We start from the raw sequence: 27,898 nt of genomic DNA, 5'->3' as shown, positions 1-27,898 counted from the left end.
AGACCTGAACGGGCAACACAAAGAACAAGGGACACATTAACTCTAAGTTCAGTGGCCAGAGTACCTGGGTTTGTATCCCAGCGCTGCCGCGCATCGGTTGGAGACCTTGGGCAAATTACTTCACCTCTCTGTTCATTCCATCACCTGTGAAATGGGTCATTTATAGATGGTGCCTAGTTGGTAAGGTTGTGAAGATTAAATCAGCTATCTAATTTCTATGCATTCACTGTTATTGTTATAATTATCACTACTACTATTGTTTGACACAAAGCAAGGACGACTCTTTTTTTAGAAATAGAAAGAAGATGTTTATTTCTCTCCTATCCACTCAAAACATGCCATCCATAGCATTACTGAGATAGTAAGGCAGCACCAAGCACTACACAGCATTTGACAGTGAAAATATGCATGCTTTTTATTTCTGCTGTTTAGGAATGTATGATGCGCAGTCAGAAAGGGGTAGCACCGTGTGGGATAGAAGATCCAGGTAAATGGCACTTCTTTCTGGTGTGGGCAAGGCCACTTCTTCATTTGGCAGCGTGCTTCTTATAGATCTCCAGGAACTCCTTCACGTCTTCAGGCGACCCCAAGATGATTGGCGCCCTCTGGTGGATCTCAGTGGGAACAATGTCCAGTACAGCTTCCTTGCCAGTGGTAGCCAATCCTCCAGCCTTCTCCATGACGTAGGCCATTGGGTTACATTCGTATAGCAGTCTCAACTGAAAAAAAGAGCCAAGAGCAGCGCCCTCACACCAGAAAATATTACATAGAAAAGGGATTCGTTCTATACCAAACTAATACAGAGCTAGTGGGAGTTTCCAAGGTAACATGTAACTCTCCCTTTCCTTCTATGAGGTTGTAATAGCCCCCACCCCCAAGGCTGCCTCTAAGACCAAATGGTTAACTTAACCATTTGGTTAAATTAAGCCATTCATCAAGCCAGAGCCAGAGCCAGCAATAGATGGCCTGATGCAAATGGGAGACAGACCACCTGGACTCAGGACTGAATGACATTTTGGCAGAACTGATGGTTCCCTTCTCTTTATAGCACGGAAACTGGACCTAATGAGTGACTCGGTGTGTGTTTTGGATGGAGCTTTGCCTATTCTAAAAGCATTAAACATCCATGGTAGTGTCTGGCTGCAGACATCTGGAAAGCAGACTGGCTCCTCCAAACAGTATGATATTGTTTGCAACGCTGTGCACGTTCCTTTTACAATTCTCCAAAGGCTTCAGGGTTGGGATTTAGTATGTTATACATCTTGGCATTTACTTTTAAATATTAACTTTTTTATTGTGTTCATTTTCATGCAGTCTGCCTATTGAGCAGACAGCTTTTTGCAGGTGTTTCCTGACTCTATTTCCATACAGGTGTCATGGCCAGAGTTGCAAAATTGAGGGGGAAAAAAGGAGGCACTTCAATATCTGTGTTCAGAAACAATTTTTTGAGGCATTAAAGAAAAGTGCTATGGAGCAGGCTAATCACACAGGCTGAGATGCCTGATGTGGCTGTGGCAAGGGCGCTGTTTTAAGCAAATAAGAATACCTTCAGCAAACTGGACACCACCAGCTGTAAACAGAGATCTGAACATATCTGGAACATATACACTTCTAACTATCTTAAGGGGATTATTGTTCCCATTCCTTCTCTTGCATTAAAAAAAAAAAAAAAGACAGTCTGTCTATCGGGGAAAACAAAGGGACAATACTTGGGAAGGAAACACACTGTCACTGTGTAGAAGAAAAGCGGGGCATCCCTCAGCCAGTGTTAAGCAAGCACAGCTCACCCCATGGCTTCGGGACTCTGCGGGCATTAGACCAGTGCAGTCAGTGGTAACGGCTTCCCTGAAAGCTCTAGGTTTCCCCAGAGAGTCTTTCTTTCCCTAGGAAGGTTTCATTTTCCAAGCAGCCAATGTCAGCTCATTAGTTATTTCTATTTTATGCCTCTTGAAAGCAATCAAAGGAAACCTTTACTTGGATACATATTCGATTTTTCTGCCTTGGCAATGAAGCTGAACTGTTTCATTTCACATTATGAATGGCATTCATTTTTCCCAGGCCAAACCACGCACCCACTGGAAGCACCCGTCCTCACCATGACACTATTACTTATCTTTAGCGATGGAAGGGCTCTCAAGAGACCATTTTGAGCTGATATCACCTGGCTTTAATGAGGACAACCTTTAATCTAGGAAAGAAGATGCCACACATATCCTCAGCATCCTACTGCGGGGCACAATGGCAATATAATAGCTACTGTCATCTTTCTTTCTTCCGAAGTCAAATTCCCTGGGCTGCAAAGGAACTCCACTGCCTCTCAATCACCTTTCAGGGGATTTGTTTACCTTTCCATTGGGGCTCTTCTTGTTAGCTGGGTACAGAAAGATCCCTCCATAGACCAGGGTGCGGTGGACATCAGCCACCATGGAGCCCACGTACCTGGCGCCATAGGGCGCTGTGTTGTCCTGCAAGGTTAAGATTAACAATAATTAGGGTTGCCGCAAAGAAAATGAGTTCTGTGTCCTCTATGCTCATCTGATTCAACAGTCATTTAATGAACACCTACGAGGCGCTTATTTGGGGCTGTGATAGGCAATGTGAGGAATATCCTGTTCCCAAGGAGCAGAAACAAATAGCCCCATTCTTACACATCTCACAATAGGTCAAATTACCTGCAGAAGCCCCAACCGGGGATGGGTTGATTCTGGTTATGGGGTTGGGACGGCCATCACAAAATCATACGTTTTAACGGGACATTGCAGGCTGAGAAGGATTTTACCAAGCTAAGGAGCTGGGCAAGGGGGGAAGGGAACCACCCAAGCAAATATGGCAACACAGAGAAGCCAAATGCAAATGCTGTCCACCAGGGGTCTGGGGAGGACCCTGGTGCAGTGCGTGTGTGCAGGCTTCAGGGGTGGGAGGGGAATCCAGGGTAAGGTGGAGAGATAGTAAAGCTGGAAAGAGAGCCAGCTCTGAGGCCCTGAATGCCAAACAGTATCTGGGCTTCCTCCTCAGTGGCATTTAAGTAGGAGTATGACAAAACTGGATATTCCTGCATAGAACCAGCTCTATAAACAGCCATTCCTTCTCTTTGTATTTGGTAATTTGTAACCTCTTCAGAAAGATGCCAAGATGGACACTCTTAATCTTGAGATGGTGGATAGAAATCCATCGGACACCACAAGGTGGCCACCTGGGTACGAGAACCACATTCTGTGCCATCTGAGATCAGGGACTACAGAAGTGAAATGTTTTACTGCCATTAACGAACTCATTCATCCGGCGACTTTATTATCCTAATTTTCTTCTGCCAAGAGAAAGTAGCAAAGGCTGACACGGACCCTCGGACTTTGACTTCTGAGGGCAGGGGTTCCAGTGCCCAGGACTAGGTGGGAATTTCGTCATGGGGTCAGTGCACAGTGGAATCCAAGGCCCTGTGATCCCTGCCACCTTTAGCCTCCAGGCTAAATCATGAACCAACAGATCTGTGCATAACTCACGGGCCCTTGCCCAGAGCCCTCACTTACCGGGGGGAACTTCTTCCTCTGGACATACTCAGTGACAGCAGGGTCGAATTCCTTGGCATAGCCCTCATTGAGGCTGAAGATATTTCCTTTCTTTTTGATTTTCACGTCCCTGTCCACCAAAATGAACTCTCCAATGGCCTGGAAACAGGAAGGAGAGGGAGAGGTGATGAGCTGCCTCCTCCAGGGGCCTGTGTGAGGGCTGGGCTGGGCTGGGCTGGGCTGGGCTGGGCTGAGCTGGACTGAGCTGGGCTGGGGGTCCTGAGGCTGGGGGGCACAGGATGCTTCTCCTGGAGCTGGGACACTATGTCCCCAGCCTGCCACTTCAGTAATAGCGAACAGGACAAGGGAAGAGTCTGTGGGCGAAAAGGAAAGAAGAGAAGAGGCTGCCGCAGATGTTGTTAGGGGATCAAAATTTTTGGGTTTGCTTTCAAATGGTTTCAGTAAAACAAGAGAGAAACCATACAAAAACAGGGAGGGCAGAAATAGGTAAAACAGCAGCAAAACCTGAGGGAGATTAAGAATTGTGTGTCCACTCATATGTGGAATTTAAGAAACAAAACAAATGAGCAAAGGAAAAAAGAAGAGAGAGAGAAAGACAAAACCAAGAACCAAACTCTTAACTACAAAGAACAAACTGATGGTTACCAGAGGGGAGTTCAGTGAGGAGATGGGGTCTGCAAAGTGTTTCTCAGAACTCAGTCCTGCCACCAAGTCCCAGTGCTGAGTTGATGCCTTTAGGGCTGAGGTACTTTAGAGGAGATGGCAATCTGGAAGGAAAGTGTCACCTAACTCCCACTGCTCTGGACTGAGGGTTGTTTGGGGCTCCTACATGTCCTGAGAAGAGGGCGCTTGAAGACCTGTCCTGTGGGGAGGGGGCTGTTCCACGGAGGTGAGAGGGAAGAAAGGAGGTATCAATACACCTGTCTCCAGCCGTTTACCTCCCCCCCAGCAGAGAGTGGTTCCTGCAGACAGGGAGTGTGTCTGACCTAGAAAGAGAGGAATAGAAGGAGGGAGGGAAGGCAGAATGGAAGGAGAACAGGAAGGATGAGGAAAAGGAGAAAAAGAGACTGGAATTAACAGTGGTCATTGAAAGGCTTCATTGTGAGTGATTCTTCTTTTTTCCTTTTATGCTTTTTTTTTCCCCAAAAATTCTGACCACAGTTATGTAGAAACATTCTTTTATAATCAGAAAACTAAATAAATAAATAACTATATTTAGAAAAGAATTCTTGAGGGGCGCCTGAGTGACTCAGTCAGTGAGTGACTGGCTCTTGATCTCAACTCAGGTCAGGATCTCATGTTCACGGGATTGAGCCCCGAGTTGGGCTCTGCATGGAGAGCATAGAGCCTATTTAGGATTCTTTCCCCCTCTCTCTGCCCTTCCCCCTCCCTCCCCCTCTCTCTCTTTCTCTCAAAATAAATAAACATTTTTTTTAAAGCATTTTAAGGGGCGCCTGGGTGGCGCAGTCGGTTAAGCGTCTGACTTCAGCCAGGTCACGATCTCGCGGTCCGTGAGTTCGAGCCCTGCGTCAGGCTCTGGGCTGATGGCTCGGAGCCTGGAGCCTCTTTCCGATTCTGTGTCTCCCTCTCTCTCTGCCCCTCCCCCATTCATGCTCTGTCTCTCTCTGTCCCAAAAATAAATAAACTTGAAGAAAAAAAAAAAGCATTTTAAAAAAGAAAAAAAAAGTCTTGAAAACAAATCCATCACACAACAGGTGCCGAGAGCTCATGAAGCCATGCTTCCAGATGCCCTGCCCTGGTACCTGGCCAGAGCATGCGAGACATGAAGGAGCAAAGTCTCTTGCAAGTGCAGACAAGAGACTAAAAAGCCTTCTGAAAGTTAAAGCCTGCTGGAAACGCAGAGAGAGCTGTCTCAGTATTTTTAGCAGAAACCATCAGCCAAAATGAAAAGAAAGCGCTAAGGGGGTCCGAGGTTCGCCCCGCAGGCACCAGAGAGCAGTGGGTTAATGAGATGGTGTCCCCAGCAGGGGACCATTACAGCAGGCATGCACCATTCTTCCAGACACTGAGGGGCCATTAGGTCTCAGGATGGCAAAAGACTATCAAATACACAGAAACTTACTCCCAGAGACACCGGTCTACGATCTGGAAACAAGAAAAGATTTCATTTTTTCTACACGTCCACCAACTCAAAGGTAACAGAGAAGTCACCAGAAGAATGTCTGGGGGAAGCAGTACATCTCTGGCAAAACAGTAAATCTGCAAACATCAGTGATTCCAGAAACTGTCCGCTGGGCTCCGGGTGAACTTTGCTCTGGTTCTGCCACTATTTTCCCCTGAGGTCACCTCATTTGGAGGCTTAATCTGGTATTGTTCCCTTAGCCTTGTTTATCTATTAAGCACCGGTTCTTCCAAGGAGGCAAAGTCCAGTTGTGCAAGATTGTAGGGGGCCAAGGCAGCCTACGTTCTCATTTATACCATCTGCCATGCACAGAGTCCAGGGCCTCACCAGGAACAAACTGTCTCCCACCAGGTGCCAGCCAGGCATCTATACCTTGTGTTCAGTGCGTCAACAAAAAGCACCAAATAGATGAAGTTTCGTTACTGTCATAGGAGGACTCGTCGAAAACTAAAAGGTATTTATAAGCCCAGTTCTTTTCCCTTTGGGGCACTGTATCAAATGCACAATGAACGTGCCAACCTACTGAATTCTACATTCAACAGTAGGTTTTAAGTGGGCCAGATATTTAGAGAGATTTCTTTCCCCAATTCATCTGCTTTGTTGAAACCGTCATCTACCTGAATAAAGAGATAATTCCAATTAACAGGCATGTGGAAGGAATTACCAACAAATTAAAACTGTTAATATTTTCACGGCACCCTGGACTCCTCTTTGTGAGGTAGCTTTTCTCTATAAGGTGGCAGGAGGAATTATCTTCATTGCCTTCTTTAAGTTCTCTTCCTTGAGTTTTTCAAAGCCTTATCAAAACTTCAAGGGTTCACAGAAGGTGTGCATGCATGAGCACAACATCAAATGAATTAGGTAGCTATTTTTGAAAAAATGTAAGCCACTGCATTGGGACACCCATTCACCTCTGCAAAACAAGCTAGTTAACGGAGATACTGAGTGGCAAACAGACCATCTACAGGCCCTATCTGGTCCATAAATGTGTTTTAGTTGGCTAGCACATACATTTTTTAAATCCAGTGTTTCTTGAAACATTGGAAGCCTTGGCAAGACTGGACCCCTATTCCCAAATAGTAACAATTGCTAGACCTCTCCAGCTAGCTTTCCCCATTCCCCACCATTGCCCCAGTCTTCCTTCCCCAGCACACTGCATTCACTTACGTGGCCTGCCTGGACTTGGTGGACATTTGAATCCATTTGGTAATGTCTGTTCTAAAGAATTAATCTTGGAACAAAGTCCCCCGCTTATGCTCTGGACAAATATTATTTCTCACCTCAGTAGGCTTCTCACGATATACACAGTGCCCCTCCATCTCCCTCACTCTTTCCCCACTCCATCGTCTCTGCCCCACTGTGGGCCTCATTTCCCACCTCTACATAACCCCCCTTCACCCTCCCACACAAATAACAGACATTTGCAGTCACCAGCCAAGCACCTAACTTCACACAGTGTCTCTCACCGGGTCCAGCATGAAGCAGTTGACGCCATTCGCCATGGCCAGGACCAACATGGTGGCACTGCCATAGAGGGCATAGCCGGCAGCCACCAGTTTCCTGCCTGGCTGCAAAGCGTCCTTCTCAGAAGGCTCATCAGCTGAACTCTGGGATAAGAAAGAAAACACAACATGTTTTTGTTTTGTTTTATGTTTCCTTTTTCCAGTTCAATCATTAGCAAGATGCATTATCAAGGTACTCTCCTAATACAACAGGGCATCTTCCTAGAAGGGCCTTCCTCCACACATCAGTAATATCCTGATTACATTACCACAGCAGCCTTCCCCCATACTGCAGATTTCCTGCATCTGGATCCTTCTTTCCAGTCAGGGGCCTCCTCCAATTTTACTAATTTGATATTCCCTCATTTCTCCATTATCACTTTCGAAAAAGAGCATGCCTCCTTGCCAGCTCCCACTAATTTAATCTTATTACATGCATCAATGTCTTTCACCTGCCTACTCCATCTTTATTTAAACATATTAAGCCTGAGCTGCAGGACTGTTAGTCTGGCGAGGAAATCAATTTTGTGGGCTTTGGCCAGTTGCTGCGCGTGCCTTAGTGGGCAGTGTGGCCTATTGCCTCACACACCCAAGCAATTCTCAGAAATACGGGAATTTAGAAGATCTCTCCAGAGTCATTCCAGGATAGGGCAGTTGCTTTCCATTTTGTTGACCACACCCCACAGTAAAAAAATACACTCACACCACAAACCAGTACCAACACACGTGCACATGCACACACGACTACACAAATTTAATAAAGCAATACTCACACTTAGAACATTACATGCACCCTAATCTTTTCGTTTTTCATTAAAAACATAGCCCACTGGGTCATGTGACCATAGTTTGATACTAAGGAAGGGGACGTCTTAAGGGGATCTTCTTTATTAACACCTGATTGGCTTCTTCAGTCCTCAAAATAGCTCCAAACAAATTTTTCAGCTCGAATACTCTCTACTTGGATTCAAACAGAATAAAAAATGAGCAATTTCTGCCAATTTCATTTATTCCTTCCCCAATCAGAGATTCCAGTAGCTGAAAATAAGTACACACATCTGTATCACAATGCCGGAGATGGAAGTCATCCCAGCAAAAACATCCCTGGTAATTTTTCCCTGTAACTTTTGACACTGTGGCCCAGAGGCCATCTGCATCAGAATCACTCAGTATGCCTATTAAAAATGTGTATTCTGGGGGTGCAGCCTAAGCTTACTAAGCCAGACTTTCTAAGGGGGAATCTGTATTTTACTGTGCACCATACATGACTCTTGCACTGTAGTTTATAAAAAAGGAAGAGTCCAAAAGCCATTTTTTCTCCTTTTTCCCCTCATTCCCACTCCTGTGTCTAATAAATGGTTTTCACTAAGGCGGTTTGTTGGTTTTTTGGCTGGATTGGGTCATGTTATTTGATTTAGTTTGGTTTGTGTTCATAGAGCAGTGCATTGCATCTAAACACAGACCAATCACGCTATCAAGATTTTGAGTTGTTTTCCCAAACTCCAAATTTTGCCAGTGTCCAACCTGAAAAAAAGAACCAGCTTTCTTCAAATCCAATGACATAGGGGAGGACTCAGTCCTCCAATTTTCCTCTATCACAACTACTTAACCCTGCCAATGCAGTGAGAAATCAGGTAACAGCAATATGTAAACGAATGAGTTGACTGGGAGCCACTAAAGTCTTGAAATAATCAGTTCTCCAGTAAGAAAAGTCCCTCAAAGATCCATCTCACCCGGAACCATCTGTGCCTGCCTGTGCCAACAGTGCAAGAGTAAAGAGCTTTTCCTGAAATGTCGCCACCTGAAAAACTTACCCTCTGACTTCCATAGAATAAGAAATGGTCACGTTGTCTATGATCCACACACTCAGAGAAAATAATGCCATGGAATCATGGATTAGGAGGAATTCTTTCCTAGCCTGATCTTTCTAATGCATGGGTTCCCTCCTTCAAACCCCAGCAGTGAAGGCCTTTGTTCCAAGGGATCCATCACATTCCCATGCAGATGCTCATGGACCCACCGATGAGCCCTAGGCAAAATTAGAGAAAGTCTCTAGACCCTCCCTTTCACTACCTATCCCAGGCCCCCACCTGCTGCAGGTATGGGTTTGTTTTACTCCACACCACTTCATGAGGAAGACATCATGGAGTCTGGAGACTTAAGGCAGTGGAAGAGAATATCAGGCAAGAGTGGAGCTATGCTATCTTGTCACTTATCTGGTCTTCCCTCAGAGGGGCAGCCAAACCCTCCTTGGAAGGGCTCACAGGCATTTGAGAGTCCCCCATAACTCAGCCAATATTGTTCATTTACTATTACACTAGACAACCTAGCCTACAAAAAATAGATAAAACAAAGCCCCTGCCCTCAAGGGGTTTATAATCACTAGTGAACATGGGTAAGTTTTGCCTGGTCAGCAACCACAATCCTTCTGATAACTGCACTCACTGTTAATCTCCTTAACATACTCCCGGGCCCTCAGCTCTCAGGGGGGGCACATGACCCTGGCCTGGCCAACAAAATCATCACATGCCTCAAGCCATAGTGATTGGTTGAGGGATGGCCAGGTGATCAAAGCCAAGCCAATCAGACCCAATGAGATGACATTCTTATTGCAATTGTTGGAAAAGAGGCTTCCATCTTCTGCTCGACTTAATTGAGAGGAATGGGTGTGAGCCTGGATTTGCTAAGCGCTGTTTTGCCACCAGAGAGGAGGAGCGCAGTAGAGATGGAGAGGACGCGTCTCCTGGTTGCATGGTCTGAGTCCTTGAATGCAGCTGCACGTGAAGCAAATCTATCCACTGGGCTTTCTACTTATGAGAACCAATAATTTTCTTCTACTTTCCTTCCTTCCCTCACTCCCTCCCTTTTTTCATTCCGTTCTTTAGTTTGAGTTCTGATACTTTCCATTGAATGTTCACATAAAAACCAAGTAATATTAATAGCTAACATTTATCAAACACTTTTTTGTGCCAGATACTATTTTTGGGGCATTATTTTTAAGTTTCAGTACCTCCCCTTTACAGATAAGGAAACAAGAGGTACAGAGAGTTAGTTACTTTGCCCAAGGTCCTATAGAACTGGTAAGTGTCAGTGTTAGGAAGCTGCATTCCATATGGCTATTAATTAATAAGTCTCCCTGTGCTCAAAGGACTTGAATTGGATTCTGAAACTGCCCGAGCACTTGTGAAACTACATTTAGTTGTGGGGACTGGATATTTCCAAAACCATCTCATATGAAACACGTTTAGCTTAAAAACATTTTTTTTTAAAGGAAAGGAGGACAGGGCAGGGCAGGAAAGCCATTTCCAAACATGTAAAACAAAAACAACCTTATTTTCTGATGCTTTAAAAGGCCAAATGAGGGGCACCTGGGTGGCTCAGTTGGTTAAATGTCCGACTTCAGCTCAGGTCATGATCTTACAGTTGGTGAGTTTGAGCCCCCCATCAGGCTCTGGGCTGACAGCTCACATTGACAGCAGTAAATGTGTCACTTGAAGTATCAGACACGTGGATGTTTACCCCCCACCCCAAGCCCTCAAATGGTTTCAAAGAATCAATAAGATGTTTGAAAATTGAAATGACATAAAGGCAGGTGTCACTCTCTTCTTTTTTTTCTTTTCTTTTCTTTTTTTTTTTTTTTTTTTTTTGGCTTTTAAGAGAGCCACTTCAGGTTTCTTAAGAGCATGGAGACCTGTTGTTGAGTTTTAGCATTCATCATTCAAGCTGCTGTTGCAAGCTGCTTTGATATATATATATATATATATATATATATATATTTTTTTTTTTTTTTTTTTTTTTTTTTTGGTTGATAGCTAGTTTTCTGGCTCTCAGTTTTCTAGGGATTTTTTCTTTCCTTAAAAGAGTCTTTATTTAGGGTTTTGAGATAGAGACTGTGGCTGGCAAACATCAACACTCCTTTAGTTTTGGTGAAGTCATTAACCAGGAAGGAGTCTACCATCATAGGAAGAATTTTGCAGAAACCTCTCTTGCTCTACTGTGGATTCGATACTTGATAGGTAAAAACTACCTCCCTCCATGTCTATAATAGGAATGTGTGTTTCATGGTATGACTTGGAAAATAACTGAGTTGTTGCCTTTGCCTTTTTGTTATGAGCATTAGAATCCTCTATTACCCAAACTGATTTTGATGTGGATCTGCCTCTCAGCCAAGACAGAAAACCAAAATCCACACCAATGATGAAAGAAAACCATCCCACGGTGGTCCTACTTTCCATGTGTTCAAAAGGAGATTATGTGCAACACCAGACAAATCACTCTGAGAAATAAGGTGCAAACTGTGGTCCTGCCTCTCAAGCTGTGGCCTCCCTCTGTCTCCCGAACAGGAAAGCTGGGAGGAAACTCAGAGGTCAGCTGAATGAAGCTGCCTCATCCACTGAGATGAAGGAATGGGCTCAGGCTTTACAAAGGTTTTATTTCTAAAATAAACAAGAGGGGCAGAAGTCAAGATGACATACTTTAGATTTCATAATGTTTATGATGGGCAATGGGGACCCATTCTATTTTTTACCAGTCTGTGTACTTGAGTTATTACACACACACACACACACACACACACACACACACACACACCAAAAAAGAAGGAAAGAGAGGCTCTGGAGGTAGAGTTACCCACCCAGTTCACATAAGCGAGAGACCCAGGCCAGGAGTCTGGGGCCCCATGCTGTACCAGTGTGCAGCAAACCCTCCACAGAGGGACAGAGGGTAAACATTCTAGGCTTCACCATCACAATCGCCATCACAACTACTTTACCCTGCTGGTGCAGCTCAAAATCAGCCAAGGGCAATATGTGAGCAAACGAGTTGACCATATGCCATTAAAACTTTATTTATGGACAGTGAAAACTAAATTTTATATGAATGTCATGGGTCACAAAATGTTTAGATTTTTTTTTCAGCCATTTAAAAATGCAAAAGGGGCTAGGGTGCCTGGGTGGCTCAGTCTGTTAAGGGTCTGGTTCTTGGTTTCAGCTCAGGTCATGATCTCACAGCTTTGTGGGTTCGATCCCCACGTGGGGCTCTGTGCTGGCAGTGCAGAGCCTGCTTGTGATTCTCTTTCCCTCTCTTGCTGCCCCTCCCCCACTCGTGCTATCTCTGTCTCTCTCAAAATAAATAAATAAACTTAAAAATTTTTTTTAAATAAAATAAAAATGCAAAGGGGCATTTTCTTCTCACAGGCCATACAAATCAGGCAATGAGCTGGATTTGGCCCCAGGGAGTCATGGTTTGCAGACTCCTGATTCAGGGTCTTTAAAGGACAATTTTGACATAACTATTACTTTATTGTTGTATATATAATTCTCAGTTCACATAGTATGATCACTGTGACAAATCTATATTGATCCTTATTTTTATTCTCATTTTCCCTCATAAAAGAAAGCAAGATATAGCTAAAAGAGAGAAATAGCTTTCTCTCCCCACCCACCCATGTTTTCCTATATTTTCTTTTAAACGACTTAATGGATCATCATCAAGACGTTAATGCTGGAAAAGTGGGAACTTGAGATACAAACCCATTTCAAGCCTCCCAGTTTCATGATATACATTCTGACAGCTTCACCCATAGAAAAATAGTACTGGGTGCTCAACCTTAACTTTTCTTTTTATCTCAACCAAGGGGCTTGACATATTACATGTTACCTTTTTGTAGATGCCAAAAATTGTTCCAATGGACACAAGGCAGTCAATATTGGAAGATCCATCGAGGGGATCAAAACAGACCACATATTTACCCTGAGCAGAGAAAAAGGAAATACAACTTTACTTTTAAAATTATAGCAAAACAACAAGAATACACTAAGGGGATAAAACAAGGGACTCTAGGGGAAAGTTCAAGAAATGTGAGTCATTTATCCTCTGTCATGGAAGGGATAAGGTGGCATACAGAATGAAAACAACAACAAAGTATACATCCCAAAAGATCATTAGGCAAAGAAAACACAGAATAACAGGTCTAGATGAAAATGATGAAATACAGATAAATAAGTCAAAAATTCCTACACTGTTGATACAGATGGATCATGATTTTGGTTTGAGTTTCCTGGCAGCCAGAGGAAAAAAAGAAACAAGGTTAGTCACTTATTTTTCTTTATTCATAAGGGGGAAAAACGTAACAATTCCTTAGGTGAAGCAAAGACAGAATTAAGATCTGTAAAAAATCTTCTCGTGCAGATAAATAATGATACTTGAGGTTATAGCGCACAGAGCTCTCAGCAATATCCCTACTGTGATTCCCAAAGGGCATAACTCTCTGTGGTAGTTGGACTATCAAAATGTCACTCTTTGAACTGGATTTTCAGCGGTGTGCTGGAGCTGGTCCCTATGGGTGCCCAAGAGCTAATGGTGCACATCTCTTCCCAACTGTGCTTTCAGTGATGTCATGTTGGTAGCTTGAAATAAACTATGGGAGTATTGACACAGTTGAAATTGGCATGTGCTACACATCAGAGATTTTTTTTTTTTTTTTTAAGAGAGAGAGGGGCGCCTGGGTGGCTCTGTCAGTTAAGCGTCCAACTTCGGCTCAGGTCATGATCTTGCGGTTTATGAGTTCAAGCCCTGCATCAGGCTCTGTGCTGACAGCTCAGAGCCTGGAGCCTGCTTCTGATTCTGTGTCTCCCTCTCTCTCTGCCCCTCCCCTGTTCACACTCTGTCTCTCAATAATAAATAAATGTTAAAAAAAAAAATTTGTTTTTAAAAGAGAGAGAGAGAGGGAGGGAGAAAGTTTACCAGTACACCACTGGGGATTTTCCATCTCCAAATCCACCACTTTAAGATGTGGTTTTTAAACGTTCTGCATCAAATTAAGAGGTTTCTCTGATTCCCTGACCTATTGCTCTTAACAAATCACCCTGGCTGATGCAGAGGAAGCTGTCATCTGGAAAACAGAAACATGCCTATTATCAAGGCATGTTACAGTCAGGGAAGTTTGAGGTAACTGATAGAGGATATTAAACACAAAATTCAATCCACATGCCTAAAACTGCCAAGTACCTTGAGAAGCCCAGCAGAGAAAAACATGAACTTTGAATCTGACATGAAGTGGTATTTTAGGAATGATGTAAAACAAGTTAATCCGATATGGCTTCCCACCCCTCTTATAAAGGTCAAAACTGGGTAGCAGCCAACCTCTTTAAATTAATCCTCCAGTTGCTTTTTTCTAATGCTACTCCTTCCTGTCGCCAGTTCATCTCAAACAGGGAAAGACAGAAAGCCCATATAAGTGCACATCACATCTCAAAAGGTTTTTTTTCAAATCATGATTGCTGTTCTTCAAAAACTGGCTATACTCTTTCATTCACTTCTTCAACAACAATTTATTGTTGAGCCCCTACAAGCTGCCAGGCAAGATGCTGGGATACATAAAAGAATATAACCCATCAATGCCTTCAAGAAGCAATCAAATCAATGGGATCCAAATAGATTATAATGCATAAATCAGCGATAGGAATTGAAAGCAGTTTTTTTTAAGTGTATTTATTTTGAGACAGAGTGCACAAGTGGGAGAAGGGCAGAGAGAGAGAGAGAGAGAGAGAGAGAGAGAGAGAGAGAGAATCCCAAGCAGGCCCCATGCTGTCAGCATGGAGCCCCACACGGGGCTTGATCCCACGAACTGTGAGATCATGACCTAAGCTGAAATCAAGAGTCAGACACTTAACTGACTGAGCCACCCAGGCAACCTGAGCAGTTTAAATTGGCAAGAAAGGTGAGTGTGAAGGTTGGCTATTTGGTGGGTGGAGATGAAGCAAAAGAGGTAGTTAACAGAAGCCAGACTTTGAAGAGCCTTGAACATGACAACAAAAATTTAGGGTTGGGGATGAGTAGGAGTACATAAGAGTCTCTCCAATGTATGAGTTCAGTGGTGGGGTGGTATTGGCATGAACTAGGGTGTAGACAGTAAATTTCAGATACAGAAGTGAGGTGCAGTCTGTGAATGATGACTGATGGTTTGAGAAGAAGATAGGATGATTCCTAGGAATCCACCTTGGCTGAACAAGTGGAGCCATTTATAAAGCTAGGAAGAAAATGGTTACATTGAACCCCTCAACAGTAGAAATGCAGACCCACCCTTTTTTCAGGCTCTACTATAATGGCATGCTTATCTTCCTCTGACACAAGAACACAGGTGGCAAAGGATGACTTTAACATGTTAATAACCAGGTCATTGGAGAGGACATCCAGCTTCTTCACTTGGTCACCTGTCACGTTGGTAGAGCCAGCAATTCCATAGCTAGAGGAAAGAAAAGCCACAAAAATATAAGCCATGACCACCAGAATATGCTAATGCACCTATAAACCCATTGGAAACGGGTATTAGTAGGATTTAGAAGACAGGAAGGAAGACACATGGTTTGGGAGGAAAAAAAAAAAAAACAAAAAACAAGAAGAACGGTCATCTCCCTGGATTATTCATCTGTCCAGTACCTATCAAGTTTCCCAGCACACGTTTGTGGTTACATCCATGTTTCTCAACCGTTTTTTAATGGCCCCTAAGAAGGCTTTTTAGCTTTTTTTCCTAATCACACTCCTCCATGAAATTTTAATTTGAATACTACAAATATAGTGTATATCTGTGCTTTATATATTAAAAAGACTGATCTTTCTCACTTCCCCCCAAAACCAATCTTTACCTCCTGGAAGCACAGGTTTAATGCAGAATGAATCTGCTGAGAGGTACAGCAGGCAAGGGAAACTTCGGGGGGGGGGGGAGGGGCAGGGAGCCTTAGATATGTGCAAAGACAAGGGATGCTATGATTTTAGAGCTGTAAAGCTCCTGAAAGAAAATATTGACTGGTCGCATCACCTCATTTTATAGAGAAGGAAGCTCACACCCAGACAGCAACAGGCTTGTCTGAACCAGAGAAGCAGAGCAGAAGTGAGAAGCTGCAGGAAGTGGAAAATCTGGAGTTTCTACTTTATTTTCAAGGTACCTGTAAGTCAGTAATTGCAGAATTCCAGAAGCGGAGTGGCTTGTGCAAAATGCAGCCTAGTTTGCTAGAATGAAGTAAGAGGAAGGTTGTTCTAGCCCGGTGTTGAGCAGGAACACTGAGAAGAGGGAAACGTTTTGGAGAAAATGCACAGTCCAAGAGAAGAGATTGCGTGTGGGGAGGGCAAGTAGGAGCATTGAAGACACCACCAAACAGCTGAGAGTGGGTGACAAGGGACACAGTGGCAGCCCTTGCTGAGGCTGCCAGGAGCACTTGCCTGGGAACCGGTGGTCCCAGGAGCCCCTGCTTCAACTCATGCAAATGCGTTTTCTCTAAACAGAACTCACATGTCTCTGGCTGGACGGACAAACCTGAGCCAACACTGGGAACCGTGCCACCCAAAACGCCTGGCCTGGCCTGACCTGGCCTGACCGTCTCCAGAAGGTAACTCCGGCTTCCCAGCAAGCCCACCATTAGTGCCGCCTCAATGTCATTCACCTGCCCACCTGGGGATGGTGTCTCATCCCACCAGCCCTCTGCCCACTGCCACCCTTCCCACCGTGTCGCTCCTCATTCATGAGTCAAAGACCGAGGGATCTGTCAGACCCACAGCTGTAGCCCGTGGTCCAGGCGTTGGGTCCTCTCCCCACATAATCTTTCTCTCACCTCAACGGTGAGGCCGATGCTGCTGGAGACAGAAGGCAGCCAGATTCTGGGTGGAATGAGAGGGGCTTGGCAGGGCCACCAACCCAAATACACCTCCCTCCCTAGCCCCACTGGCCCTCACTGCTGCTCCTTCTAAAGTCACTATGAATTCAGGCAGGGAAACAGGCTGTGGAAAGGAACCTGAGCTCTCTAACAGAGACCCAGCTCACACCTCACCTCTGCAAGTCGCTTTCCTCTCTGTGCCTCCTTTGGTGCATGAGCCCACTGAGGACAGTGATACCTTGTGCGGTGCTAGAGGATTCCATGAGATGAGGCACACAAAGGGCTTAGCACAGCCTTTGGCATGTAGTAGTAAGAAAAAATGTTAATTATCTTGGTTGCTCTCTCAAGGGAGCCCTCATTAGGGATCTGCACCTGCTGAGGGGAAGCGGGGGGGTTTCGGAGAGCCCCCAGGCTTCATCCCCCATCATGTTAGCATGGATGGTTTATCCTTCACTCCTGTGAGGAGGACGACAGGGGTATGTTTTCCTCCATTGTGTCCCGGCTTCCAGCACATAGTAGGTCCTCAATAAACACTTGCTGCATGAATGAATGGCATACACCCAGGAGAGCAGAAACCTGAGCCTGAAGGAATGAGTATAGGAGCAATGGACTTTCAAGGTCATTCCACGCCTTAGAATGCCGGGGAAAGCCACTGGCACGGTCTCCAGAGGGGCAGGCCTATGGGGACAGCTCCACAGAGGCCTGGAAGCCTGGGGCAGAGGGACGAGGCACCTGAGGTAGGCATGGGAAAGGCCTATTTCACACTTCGGCCTATGTCCCACCTGCTCAGGTACCTCGTCCAGCAGTATGGGGGAAGAAGAGTCAGACTCCAAGGCTTCCTAGAGGTTCGTGTGAGTGTCCATTCATTTCACAATATTTATCATGCCCCCAGGAGATGTTCTGAGTGCTGGGGGTACAGTGTGGAGCAAGACAGATGAGACCACTGCCCTCATAGAGCTTATATTCAAGTGAGTGAGACAAACAAGAAACAGTAAGTGCTCTGGGATGGTCAAGACCACCAGCCTGGTTCCTCACTGCTGCCCCGAGTGTTAAGCTCCTGCTCTGGGTCACAGCGGGTGACACCACCTCTCTGTAATGGGTGTCAGGTACGCCATATAACACTCTGGGGACACGTGCTACACCTGGCACTGAAATGGCCATGTTCCCTGCCAAACCAGTGCAGGTAACTGGCCACCTCTCTGGCTCCAACTCCCTGCAAGGTTGGGTGGTTACCTTTCCCTTTCTCCTCTTTACGCCATCGAGGGTCCCTCCTCTGTTCTAACGAGAAGGACCCTTTCCCAACTATCCTCCAGTTGCTTGTGAAACATGAAAACAAAATATATGGAGATATAATGTTCTAGGCCCCTCAAACTCAAAATTCAGGTACTTTACAACTTTCTTAGGTCATCTTGTGGCAGGGTTTCCCCTGGTGACACCTGGTGTTTAAGAAAGTCTTTTATAAAGGCATAGGAAAGTGATTCTGAGGTAGAATCAGGGCTCAGGATAATGAGTTCCCAGACTGCCGCTTTGATAGTAATTACAACCAAGTTCATATCCTATCACTGGGTGTTCTTTGCGTTTTGTCTTAGCACACAAAGTTACCCTGACTTGTGTTTGTCCCCTGCATTATTCCGCTCAGGGATGATAAGCCAGGCAGGACAAATGCTCAGTCGGGCTTCTCCCCAACACACCACAGGGGGGGGCCCTCAGAAGAGCTGCAAGATGTCCCTGAGGGAACACATTTCCACAGCCCAATGAAAAGCCAGAAGCATGCAGGGCTCCTGCAACTCTGACAGAGGAGAAACGTCCTCAGAAATACCCTCAAGGAACTAATTAGCTGAACAACACATGGAGCTTATTTTCTCCCAAGTTTTCAGAAACCCTCTTGAAACAAGAAATGTCTGCCTTCTGATCAGTCATCATTCCTCAAAGGCCCCAAAGGATAGATGACAAAGAGCCTTCACTGTGTATTCCGATGGCCACAAGGAGAGAGCAGCGTCCCCCGCCTTTGGGATGGACAGCAGATGTGGGCCTTGGCTTCTAGTGAGGCGGCCCATGCCTCTGCCCGGCCACTTTAACTAGGGCTTGGAAAGTGAATCAACTGTGTTCCCCAAACCAGAATTCTAGACAGGTTCCAGAAGAGCCCAGCAGAGGCCAGAAGCCTAGCCTGGTGTAGAAGCAACTTTCGTGCTAGCTGTTGTGAACAGGAGGGCATGGAACCAACTACCCTTTCACACACCACCAGGCTCTTTCTTACATCAGTTCCCAATATGCAGTTCCCTGGGGCCAGAATCAGGCAGCAAATGAGGCTGCAAGGTTGTGGGGAAACTATAATACAACTCTGTCAAAAAAAGCCTTCCAGAGTCCAACTATGCCTTATGATCAGTGGAGAAAGAGAATCAAGCCAAAAGGTGAAAAAATGGGTTGCCCTAAGCAAGCTGTAAACCTCTAGGCTGAGCTCCACCCTTCACCCCACACAGAGGACTCAGTTGGGCACTGATCATGCAGAGATGGGGTCATCAGTTGTGACCGAGCTAGTCATTTGATCTGCCAAAGAAGCTTTTCCTAAATGCAAGTTATCACAGAGGGAAAGGGAACACATCATGGGCTTTAACTCCACGTGATGAGGGAGCATAAGTCAAGCTGAGGGGCAAGCACCAAGTAGCATTACCCCTGCCTTCCCCAGGCAGGATATGTGTAACATTCCTCAGACAATCCTGGCTGCCCAACAACAAAGGAAAGGACAGAAAACAGATGGCTGGACTGGTCAGAGTCTCCATCAGTTTACAAATCTCTTAGTCAATTACAAGAAAAAGGCAATTTTATCAATAGCCTAAATCTCCAGAAACCTATAGACTCCCTTTCCTGGAACCCCAACACCACCCTCTCCTCCATAGTGATGTGGGAGAACAAAGGAAGGAAGAAAATGGCAGATAAAATTGAATCTCCATATAACCTACAGCCCATTGACAGATACTTGAGGCAGGCAGAGTAAAACTTTCTCCAGGAACTCCCTACTGGTCTCAATGTTAACACTTTGCTAGAGGGAAGAACAACCTTGGCCTGACAATAGCTAGGCCTCCAGTAATCTGTGAGTCTTTAGCATATGAAAATCTCTTTGGAAACTTCCCTTTTGACATAACCTCGCCCAGCCCCAAAGTATATAAAAAGCCACTCTTCACAGCCTTAGTGCAGCTTTCTGCCCACAGGTCCTGTCCTCATGCTTTAATAAAATCACCTTTTTTGCACCAAAGATGTCTTCAAGAATTCTTTCTTAACCGTCAGCTCCGAACCCCACCGTCACCCCAAAACCTCATCACACAGGCTAGGACTCTAGATTACTGGAGTTCAGGTCCTGGCTCTGTCACAGGCTAAGGCAGCCAAGGAAAGTCACTTAAAATCTAACCTTTGGTTCATCTGTAAAAATGAAAATTAAGTACATCTACTTGGTAATATATGGGGGAAGCAAGGGTCAATGAATTGATATAGGCTTAGAATAGAGCCTGGCATATATAGGTGAGTGAGCAAGAATTGGTATCATTCCATTCTCATCCCTAATTTTCCTTGGAAATAATACACCCACGCTAAGAACCAAGGTGGGTCCTGGCAAGAACACTGCACCAGAGACACCTGGGTCCAAATTCTGTCTCTGCTTCTGAGTATTTATCAAGGTGCCTCAATTCCCTGATGGATTGTTTCTGCTTCTACATTTTGTAAGGACGAGGGTTAATCCACCAATGCACCTGGTTCACAGCAGCCAAACGGCAGCCATGATGTTCTCAAGCAAGCCCCACAGGCGTCCACTGAGTAAATGTTAGTTGATGATGGGGGAGGGGCAACCATGACCTCTAAACCAGTTTTGCCGGCAACTTTTGAGAAGTCAGCCAGTGCAGAACTGTGTTACAGGTAACTGGCAACAAAAGAAAGTGCTCAAAAGTTTGCATTTGAAGAGTCTTAATGGGGATAGTATTGCATTTGAAATACCTTCAAATGCACTCCATTTTTATTCAAATTGTTGGCCTTGCAGTCTAAGTAATTCAAGGGTGGGAAGCATCCTGTCAGGGTTTGAGTCCTTGTGAATTGTTCCTTTTTAAAGGCCTAGACACATAAGAGTTCTCTTTTTGGAGGTTGGGGAACAAAAATCAACTTGAAAAGTATCTGCTTTCACTGGCACTGTAAACCTCCCTGAAAATTTGAAAAAGCTACATTGCTTTAATTCATATAATAGGGAACTCCTTAAAAGGATAGGTTAAATTTGGCCAGTATTTTAAAAGCCTTAGACATTTGGATTAAATATTAGCATTGTGTTTCAAATTTACACATGACTTCTAGAATGGATGTGCCATTTCGCAGCCATAAAGTTTGTGATTTATGATGATCAGGGGAAAGCCGCCTTTAGCAACATTTCTGTAGCACAGCCCGAGAGACCAGGATTGGAGCCAACACCCCTCTCAGGGAAGAACTCTCCAGAGCATTTCTTCCTGACGTCAACAGGACAGCAGACAGCAAGCAAAAGAACCAAATGAAAGAGCTCATTTTCAGAACACCCACCTGAAGAGAAAGGAAGACAGATTACTATTTACACCTTATCACTGCAGTGGAACGTAATAAGACCTGTTATTGATTGATTCTGAGGTAAATGACCAACTGTTCACCCACACAGGGATATCCAAGGGTCACATCGGAAGTTTGTTGAAAGGGCGCCTGAGTGGCTCAGTCGGTTAACTGACTTCGGCTCAGGTCATGATCTCGGGGTCTGTGAGTTCAAGCCCCACATCAAGCTCTGTGCTGACAGCTTGGAGCCTGGAGCCTGCTTGGGATTCTGTGTCTCCCTCTTTTTCTCTCCGCCCCTCCCCCCGCCTCAAAAATAAACATTAAAAAAAAAAAAAAACTTTGACACAAATGCTTGGAGCAAAAAAAAGAAAAAGAAAAAGAAATTCGTTGAAGAAGAGATGCCAACCAGAACAGCGTTCAAAAGTCGCAAACCCCAACCTTCGCTTGGGTTCCTGCCAGTCAAAAGCAGACAAATAGGATTCCCTGTGACTGGCTGTGCTTCTGGTATGGAAAGGAAGTTACAGTTCACTCTCTGGTAATAAGGAGAAGATAATTTAAGAAATATAAAATAAATCTGATAAAGTTTGAAAAATTCAATATCATAAATTCTGCAAATTTGAAAATAAACATGTTAACAGATCTGTAATTCCAAAATTAAAACTGAAGTTCCTTATTATTTTTTTCCATCAAACAACCAAGAGAACCCCATATATAAAAGCAACTTTTATGGGGCACCTGGGTAGCTCAGTTGGTTGAGCGTCCAACTTTGGCTCAGGTCATGATCTCAGGGTTTGTGGGTTCGAGGCCCGCATCAGGCTCTGTGCTGCCAGCTCAGAGCCTGGAGCATGCTTTGGGTTCTGTGTCTCCCTCTCTCTGCCCCTCCCCCACTCGTGCTCTGTATCTCTTTCTCTCAAAAATAAAAACATTAAAAAAAAATTTTTTTTTAAGTCCTATTGGGGCACCTGGGTGGCTCACTCGGTTAAGTGTACGACTTTGGCTCAGGTCATGATCTCACAGTTTGTGGGTTCAAGCCCCACATCGGGCTCTGTGCTGACCGCTCAGAGCCTGGAGCCTGCTTTGAAGTCTGTGTCCCCTCTCTCTCTGTTCCTCTCCTGCTTGTGCTCTTTCTCTCTCTCAAAAATAAACATTAAGAAAAAATTTTTTTAAAGCAACTTTTCTGGGTACCACATGAGCAGTATAGGAGGTTTCCTGTAATCGACCTGATGGTGCAACGTTGCTCTAATATATAACGTTCCATCCTGAAATACATGCCTGGGAATGTATGAGTGCACATGGGTAACTACTATGGATTGAAAGGCAAAACAGAAAGACATACCAGTTTATAACAAAAATAATAATAATCTTCAGCCTAACAAAGTAATGACAATATTGGTACCTGTTTAATGAACTCAATTCATCCTTACACAACGTTCTGAGGTTGAAGAAAAACAGTGGTCTCCATCTTATAAGTGGGAAAACTGAGGCTCTGAGATATTCCATCAATTGCCCAAATCCTCACAGAAATTGAATAGCACAGCAGGACTCCAAGCCCAACTCCACTGCTCCCCAAAACATGCTCTGAACTCCTGCATGTTCTGTTAAATCCAGTCCTGATTTTCTTCCCCTCTTCCTCTCTGCCTCAGGGCAAAGGTGCCAAAATCCAGTGGCCAAACCATGAGGCAGGATTTCTTGCCCTAATCCCACACAGCCCATCCAACAGCAGGCTGAACAACACCTCCAACTGGATAGCGCTCCAACATAACAAGTTTAACGTTTCCAAAATGTTGAAATCACCTTCTCATCCATCCCCAGCCTCTAAAACCAGCTTCTGCTTTGGAATTCTGTTTTGGGGTTTTGTTTTGCTTTGTTTTTGGATGGCATGGCCCTACTCTCAATTGCTAGAAACTTCTCTTTGAGAACCTCACTGCCCTTTCTCACCCAATCCACACTCAAGACTTCCCTGGGGTCTCTCTCCACTCCCCTCCAATGCTCCAGCTCAGCTCAGTGCTTTCCTCACTCCCCACCCTCAATGGCTTTTCCCAATATTTCAGCTGCCTTCCAAGTCTAGACTTCCAGCCATATCTTCCCCAGATTAATTGCTAATCATGCCACTGACCCACTCAACAACTTGTACTCACTCTCTCCCCTTTGCATACACCTGCAAAATATATTCACCCCTGCCATTGGATGCTCCCAACACACTCAAATTTAACATCCACAAATGCCCCACCACATGTGCTCCTTGCTTTAGTCAAACTAAATGAGCACATTCTCCAGAAATATCTTCCCACCACTGCTTACCTTCCCTCACACAACTGCTCACCTCAAAATGCTCTCTAGCCATCAGGACTTGGGATCATCTTTCCCTGCTCACTGCCAATGCCCATCTCAGTGACCCACAATCCTTTGCATCCATCCACATTGTATTTTTGGCATCTCTATGAAAGCATCTTTCAGGAACTCTATTGTGTTTTGTAACTAATTCTATACTTGTCTTACAGCATAAACTCTCTGTTGTTCTCATCCCTCAATCTCTCCTAGAATTCTGCACATTGTGGGTGTTCAATAACGTTCTGTTGAATTAAACAGAACCAGCGAATTCTTCAGGCAATGATTTGGAAACACGTACAAAGGGAAATCAACTTCATATGCCTTAAGCAAAAGCCTAAACCACTGGAGAACCACTTTCTCCCAAAGGAGTGAAAACAAAGACAAGAGCAATCACTTCAGTTTGAACCATAAATTCATCAGATCCACTTACAGGCTGACTGTTCTCCTTGGGAGAACAGAAGGTGGGTTGCCCCTTGTATGAATGTCATTACCTTCCCTCCAGAGAATGGATGGAGGGGAGGCAGAAGCACAGAGATAAGCCTTCAAGAACAGGTTTTCTAGAAGCACAATGGCTTCTTGAGGTACAATTCTTAATTTGCATCAAAAATAAAATTAATGGGTAAGGTTTAGAGTCAGATGAGCTTTAACTGACTTGGGGAAAATAAAGTCAGAGACACGTGGTAAAAAGACTCCCAGCCTGGGCAACAGGTCTATGCACCTCACCCTCAGCCCTCAGCCCTCCCCTTCCCACTCCCCCCCCCCCCTCAGGGCCCTCATCTGTACAAAGAGGGGCTAGACTAGGTGACTTGAGTCTTTCAAAACTCTGTGATTCTATGAATGTCTTATCAACTACAATGAAGCTGGCTACAACAGCAACTATCAGTTGAAAGAGAGAGAGACAGACAAAGAGAGAGAGCAAGAGAGATATCGCACTCCAGGCTCTACTTTTAAACTGATGTGTCCCTGGTGAGACATGACTGAGCTCTATAAAATGGTTTCTGTGAGGTTCCTGCAAATTTGCAATCATGTTATTCCTCTGGGTACATGCCCTCCTAAAGGCAAGTCTTCAGCAGTAACAAGTTATTTGCAGGCACGGCCTTTTCATCAAAGCCTATAATGAATGTAATTTGGAGGCCTGGCTTGAGATCTTGTCTTACTGCTGCCTGCCCAACTGACCATGTCATACCAAGTTCTTATTTTCCCACAGGGGTTCAGAAGTGTCCAAGTTCCTGGTCCTCCCCTGTCAACTACCCACACAACCAGGCATCAACCCCTATTCCATAGGTACAACACTGCTTGAAACAAAGACCTGTGTAATGCCCTACCATAGAGGAAGGGTTAAATAGCCCATGATACACTAAATAGCTCATGAAACACTACACAACAGGTAAAAAGAAGGAGGTGGATTTATATGTCCTGACATTGAAGGCTTTTCATTATATATGTTAAATGATGGGAGCAAACTACAGAAGAATATATTAAGTGTGATGCCATTTTGTTTGCTATATTACATATATATATATATATGTAAATACATATCTATATATAAAATTGTATGAGTATAAAGAAGTATCTGGGAAGATAACCAGTAAATTATTAATAGTTGATACCCCAAGAAATGGATATGAGATGGGTTTCACTTTTTCCCTTGTGTTCTTTTGAGTGATTTGAAGTTTTGTCAAGGAGTACAACTTATTAGGTAGCTTATAGTAATAACAGCAATATATTTTTTTCAAGTATGTTTCACGCCTGACGCAGAGCCCAATGTGGGGCATGAACTCACAACCCTGAGATCAAGACCGGAACTGAGATCAAGAGTTGAACGCTCAACAGACTGAGCCATCCAGGCGCCCCACAACAGCAATATTTTTTTAAATCTGGTATTTACAACTATCTGGTCTAAAATACACACTCTAGGGGCGCCTGGGTGGTTCAGTCGGTTAAGCGTCCGACTTTGTCTCAGGTCATGATCTCGCGTTTGTGAGTTCGAGCCCCGCCTCGGGCTCTGTGCTGACAGCTCAGAGCCTGGAGCCTGCTTCCGATTCTGTGTCCCTGCTCATACTCTGTGTCTGTCTCAATGATAAATGAACGTTAAAAAAAATTTTTTTAAATATACACTCTTATCTAGCACCCTTTTGTCCAGGTCCCTCTAAGGCTGAGGCTATTTTAAAGGTGAGAAAGATACACATCAGAGCACATCTTGGGTTTCTGAGTCTTTTGAGGATTTTGAAAGGTACTGACATGTTTTTTAAATAATACAAGAAATGCCAAGCACCCTTTTTCACAAAGCTCCCTGGTCCTCAAAGGCAAGAAAGGTGGTGAGGGCACCTATACTTGTAAATTAAATCTGAACGAAGATGTTAACTGAGTATTTCCTAAAACAAAGGCTCCTTAGAAACATATTAAGAGTGGCTGTAGGTGAAATAGTAATGGAACCACCACCTTCCTAACATACTTGTTCCAATCCCAGCAAGGCCCGTCTCTGCTTATCATCTGAATAAATGTGATCGACACACACCCCCCCCCCTTTTTTTTAAGAATTAGCTCTGCCAACCCACTGTATGGGACCAAAGCCAAACAGCTCACTAGAAAAGGAATCCAGGTCGTCCACATTATATTTTTTCAGATCAGCTATGAGCATCATACACATTTTTACAGTATTCCTAAGTGTAGGAAACATTAGGAAGCAGTGTGGGCAGTCTGAAAACCCAGGGACATCTCAGCTAAGGCAAGGACCAATCTAAATATAAAGTACCTGTGCACACCAGAGTAAACCGAAGGGTATCTGTGTTACTTACAAAAGCCTCATAAAAAGGCGCCCTTTGAATCCCATGTCCCATGATTCCTCTGCTACACACACAACATGATGTGCAGATTCTCAGCATCTGCACCACCTACCGCAGAGCTTCTTGGAAATGCAGACTCTCAGACACCCCAGACCTATAGCAGCCCTTTGCTCACAATCATTGCTACTCTTGGGAGCTCTGGGCATGCAGGCTTCCTCCCAGCCTACCTTGGGTTTCCTTTCTTCCTAACGGGACTTGTTTAGGGTCAGGGAGGTACTACTAAATCAGAAACCTGAGCTTGGGACCCCAATTCCAGAGGAAGTGAAGGAGGTCAAAGAAGACAAAGGGAAAGGAGGCACTCGCGCCAGCACTCTCCTGTAGGAGGCCCGGTTGGGTATGGTGGGCAGGCCAGGTGCTCAGCCTGGCTAGCCAGTTTCACCAGGGAGAGGCGGAGAGTGGGCGCAAAGGCAGGTTGCTCAGCCCAGAGGAGAGGGCTGCAGAATGGAGACGGCTGTGGACTGTGAGCCAGGTCCCCCCCACCTTGGGGCACCCCCAAGCTCAAGGGAGGGAAGCCAGGGCATAAGTGCAGTTGGACAGGCTTTGGGAGAAAGAGGCTACCAGGAAAAGGGAAAGAGAGAGACAGACTCCCATATGTCAGACAGACAGGCAGGCTGGCATTAGGAGGAAGGGGACCACACATCCCCAGCGGAACAGACAGGACGCTGCTGCCCGATGGCCAGAGGCCTGACTCACAGGTGCGCAATGCCCGCTTTGCGCACGGCGGTGGAGATGGCTTTGACCGCAGTACAGAGCGAGTTGAGCAGCTGGGTCATCTCGCCTGTGCCGCGGGCCTTCCTGCCCTCTTCCATGACGAAGCGGGTCAGGGTGACGATATCCGTGTCGAAGGCCGCCCGGTCCGTCATGCTGAGGCCGGGCTGCGGCGGGGTGGGCAGCAGGTGCAGGCAGCAGGTGCGTACGGCTGGGCGCCGTGAGAGGAGTGAGCAACCGCGCAGCGTGTCGGCACCACTCGGAGCGTAACTGGCCAAGGCCAGGTTCAGGCGGTGTGTCCTAGGGGAGCCTATAGACACAGATTGCCGCCTCCCGCCCCCGGGAACACCTCCGCGCCCGGGCCTCCGCCCTGCTCAGATTGCGGCTCCGCCCACGCCGACCGGCGGCTGACGTCCGGGATCCCGGCCGCAGGCTCTGCCTCCAGGCGCCACCACCTGTCCTTCCTCCGCCGTCGCCTCACCACGCTTGCGCGCCGCCTGCCCTAGGCCTCCGACATTGCGGAGCGGGGCTCAGGGCCACCTGCACGATCTCCGCGAGTCCCCGCAACGACCCTGCCACGAGGTACAGCCCTGAACACCCCTCCCCTCGTTATAAAACGGAAGTTCGGCAGGTTACG

General features: G+C 45.4%; 1 protein-coding gene across 1 annotated transcript; it reads right to left on the bottom strand.

Annotated features, from left to right (window-relative positions):
- Nucleotides 1–283: 283 nt before the first annotated feature.
- Nucleotides 284–27,691, bottom strand: FBP1 (fructose-bisphosphatase 1). The gene is made up of 7 exons (XM_047830106.1): nt 27,247–27,691; nt 15,255–15,417; nt 12,831–12,923; nt 7,137–7,277; nt 3,528–3,665; nt 2,346–2,465; nt 284–719 (listed from the first exon to the last, which is right to left on the bottom strand). Exons 1-7 carry the CDS (start codon nt 27,414–27,416, stop codon nt 528–530), a joined length of 1,017 nt encoding a protein of 338 aa, XP_047686062.1. The 5' UTR covers nt 27,417–27,691; the 3' UTR covers nt 284–527.
- Between the last annotated feature and the right edge of the window lie 207 nt (nt 27,692–27,898).

Source organism: Prionailurus viverrinus, chromosome D4, assembly GCF_022837055.1.
Source record: "Prionailurus viverrinus isolate Anna chromosome D4, UM_Priviv_1.0, whole genome shotgun sequence".
NCBI classification, from domain to species: domain Eukaryota; kingdom Metazoa; phylum Chordata; class Mammalia; order Carnivora; family Felidae; genus Prionailurus; species Prionailurus viverrinus.
The sequence above is the reverse complement of the archived record's forward strand: the minus strand, read 5'-3'. Positions and strand labels throughout refer to the sequence as shown.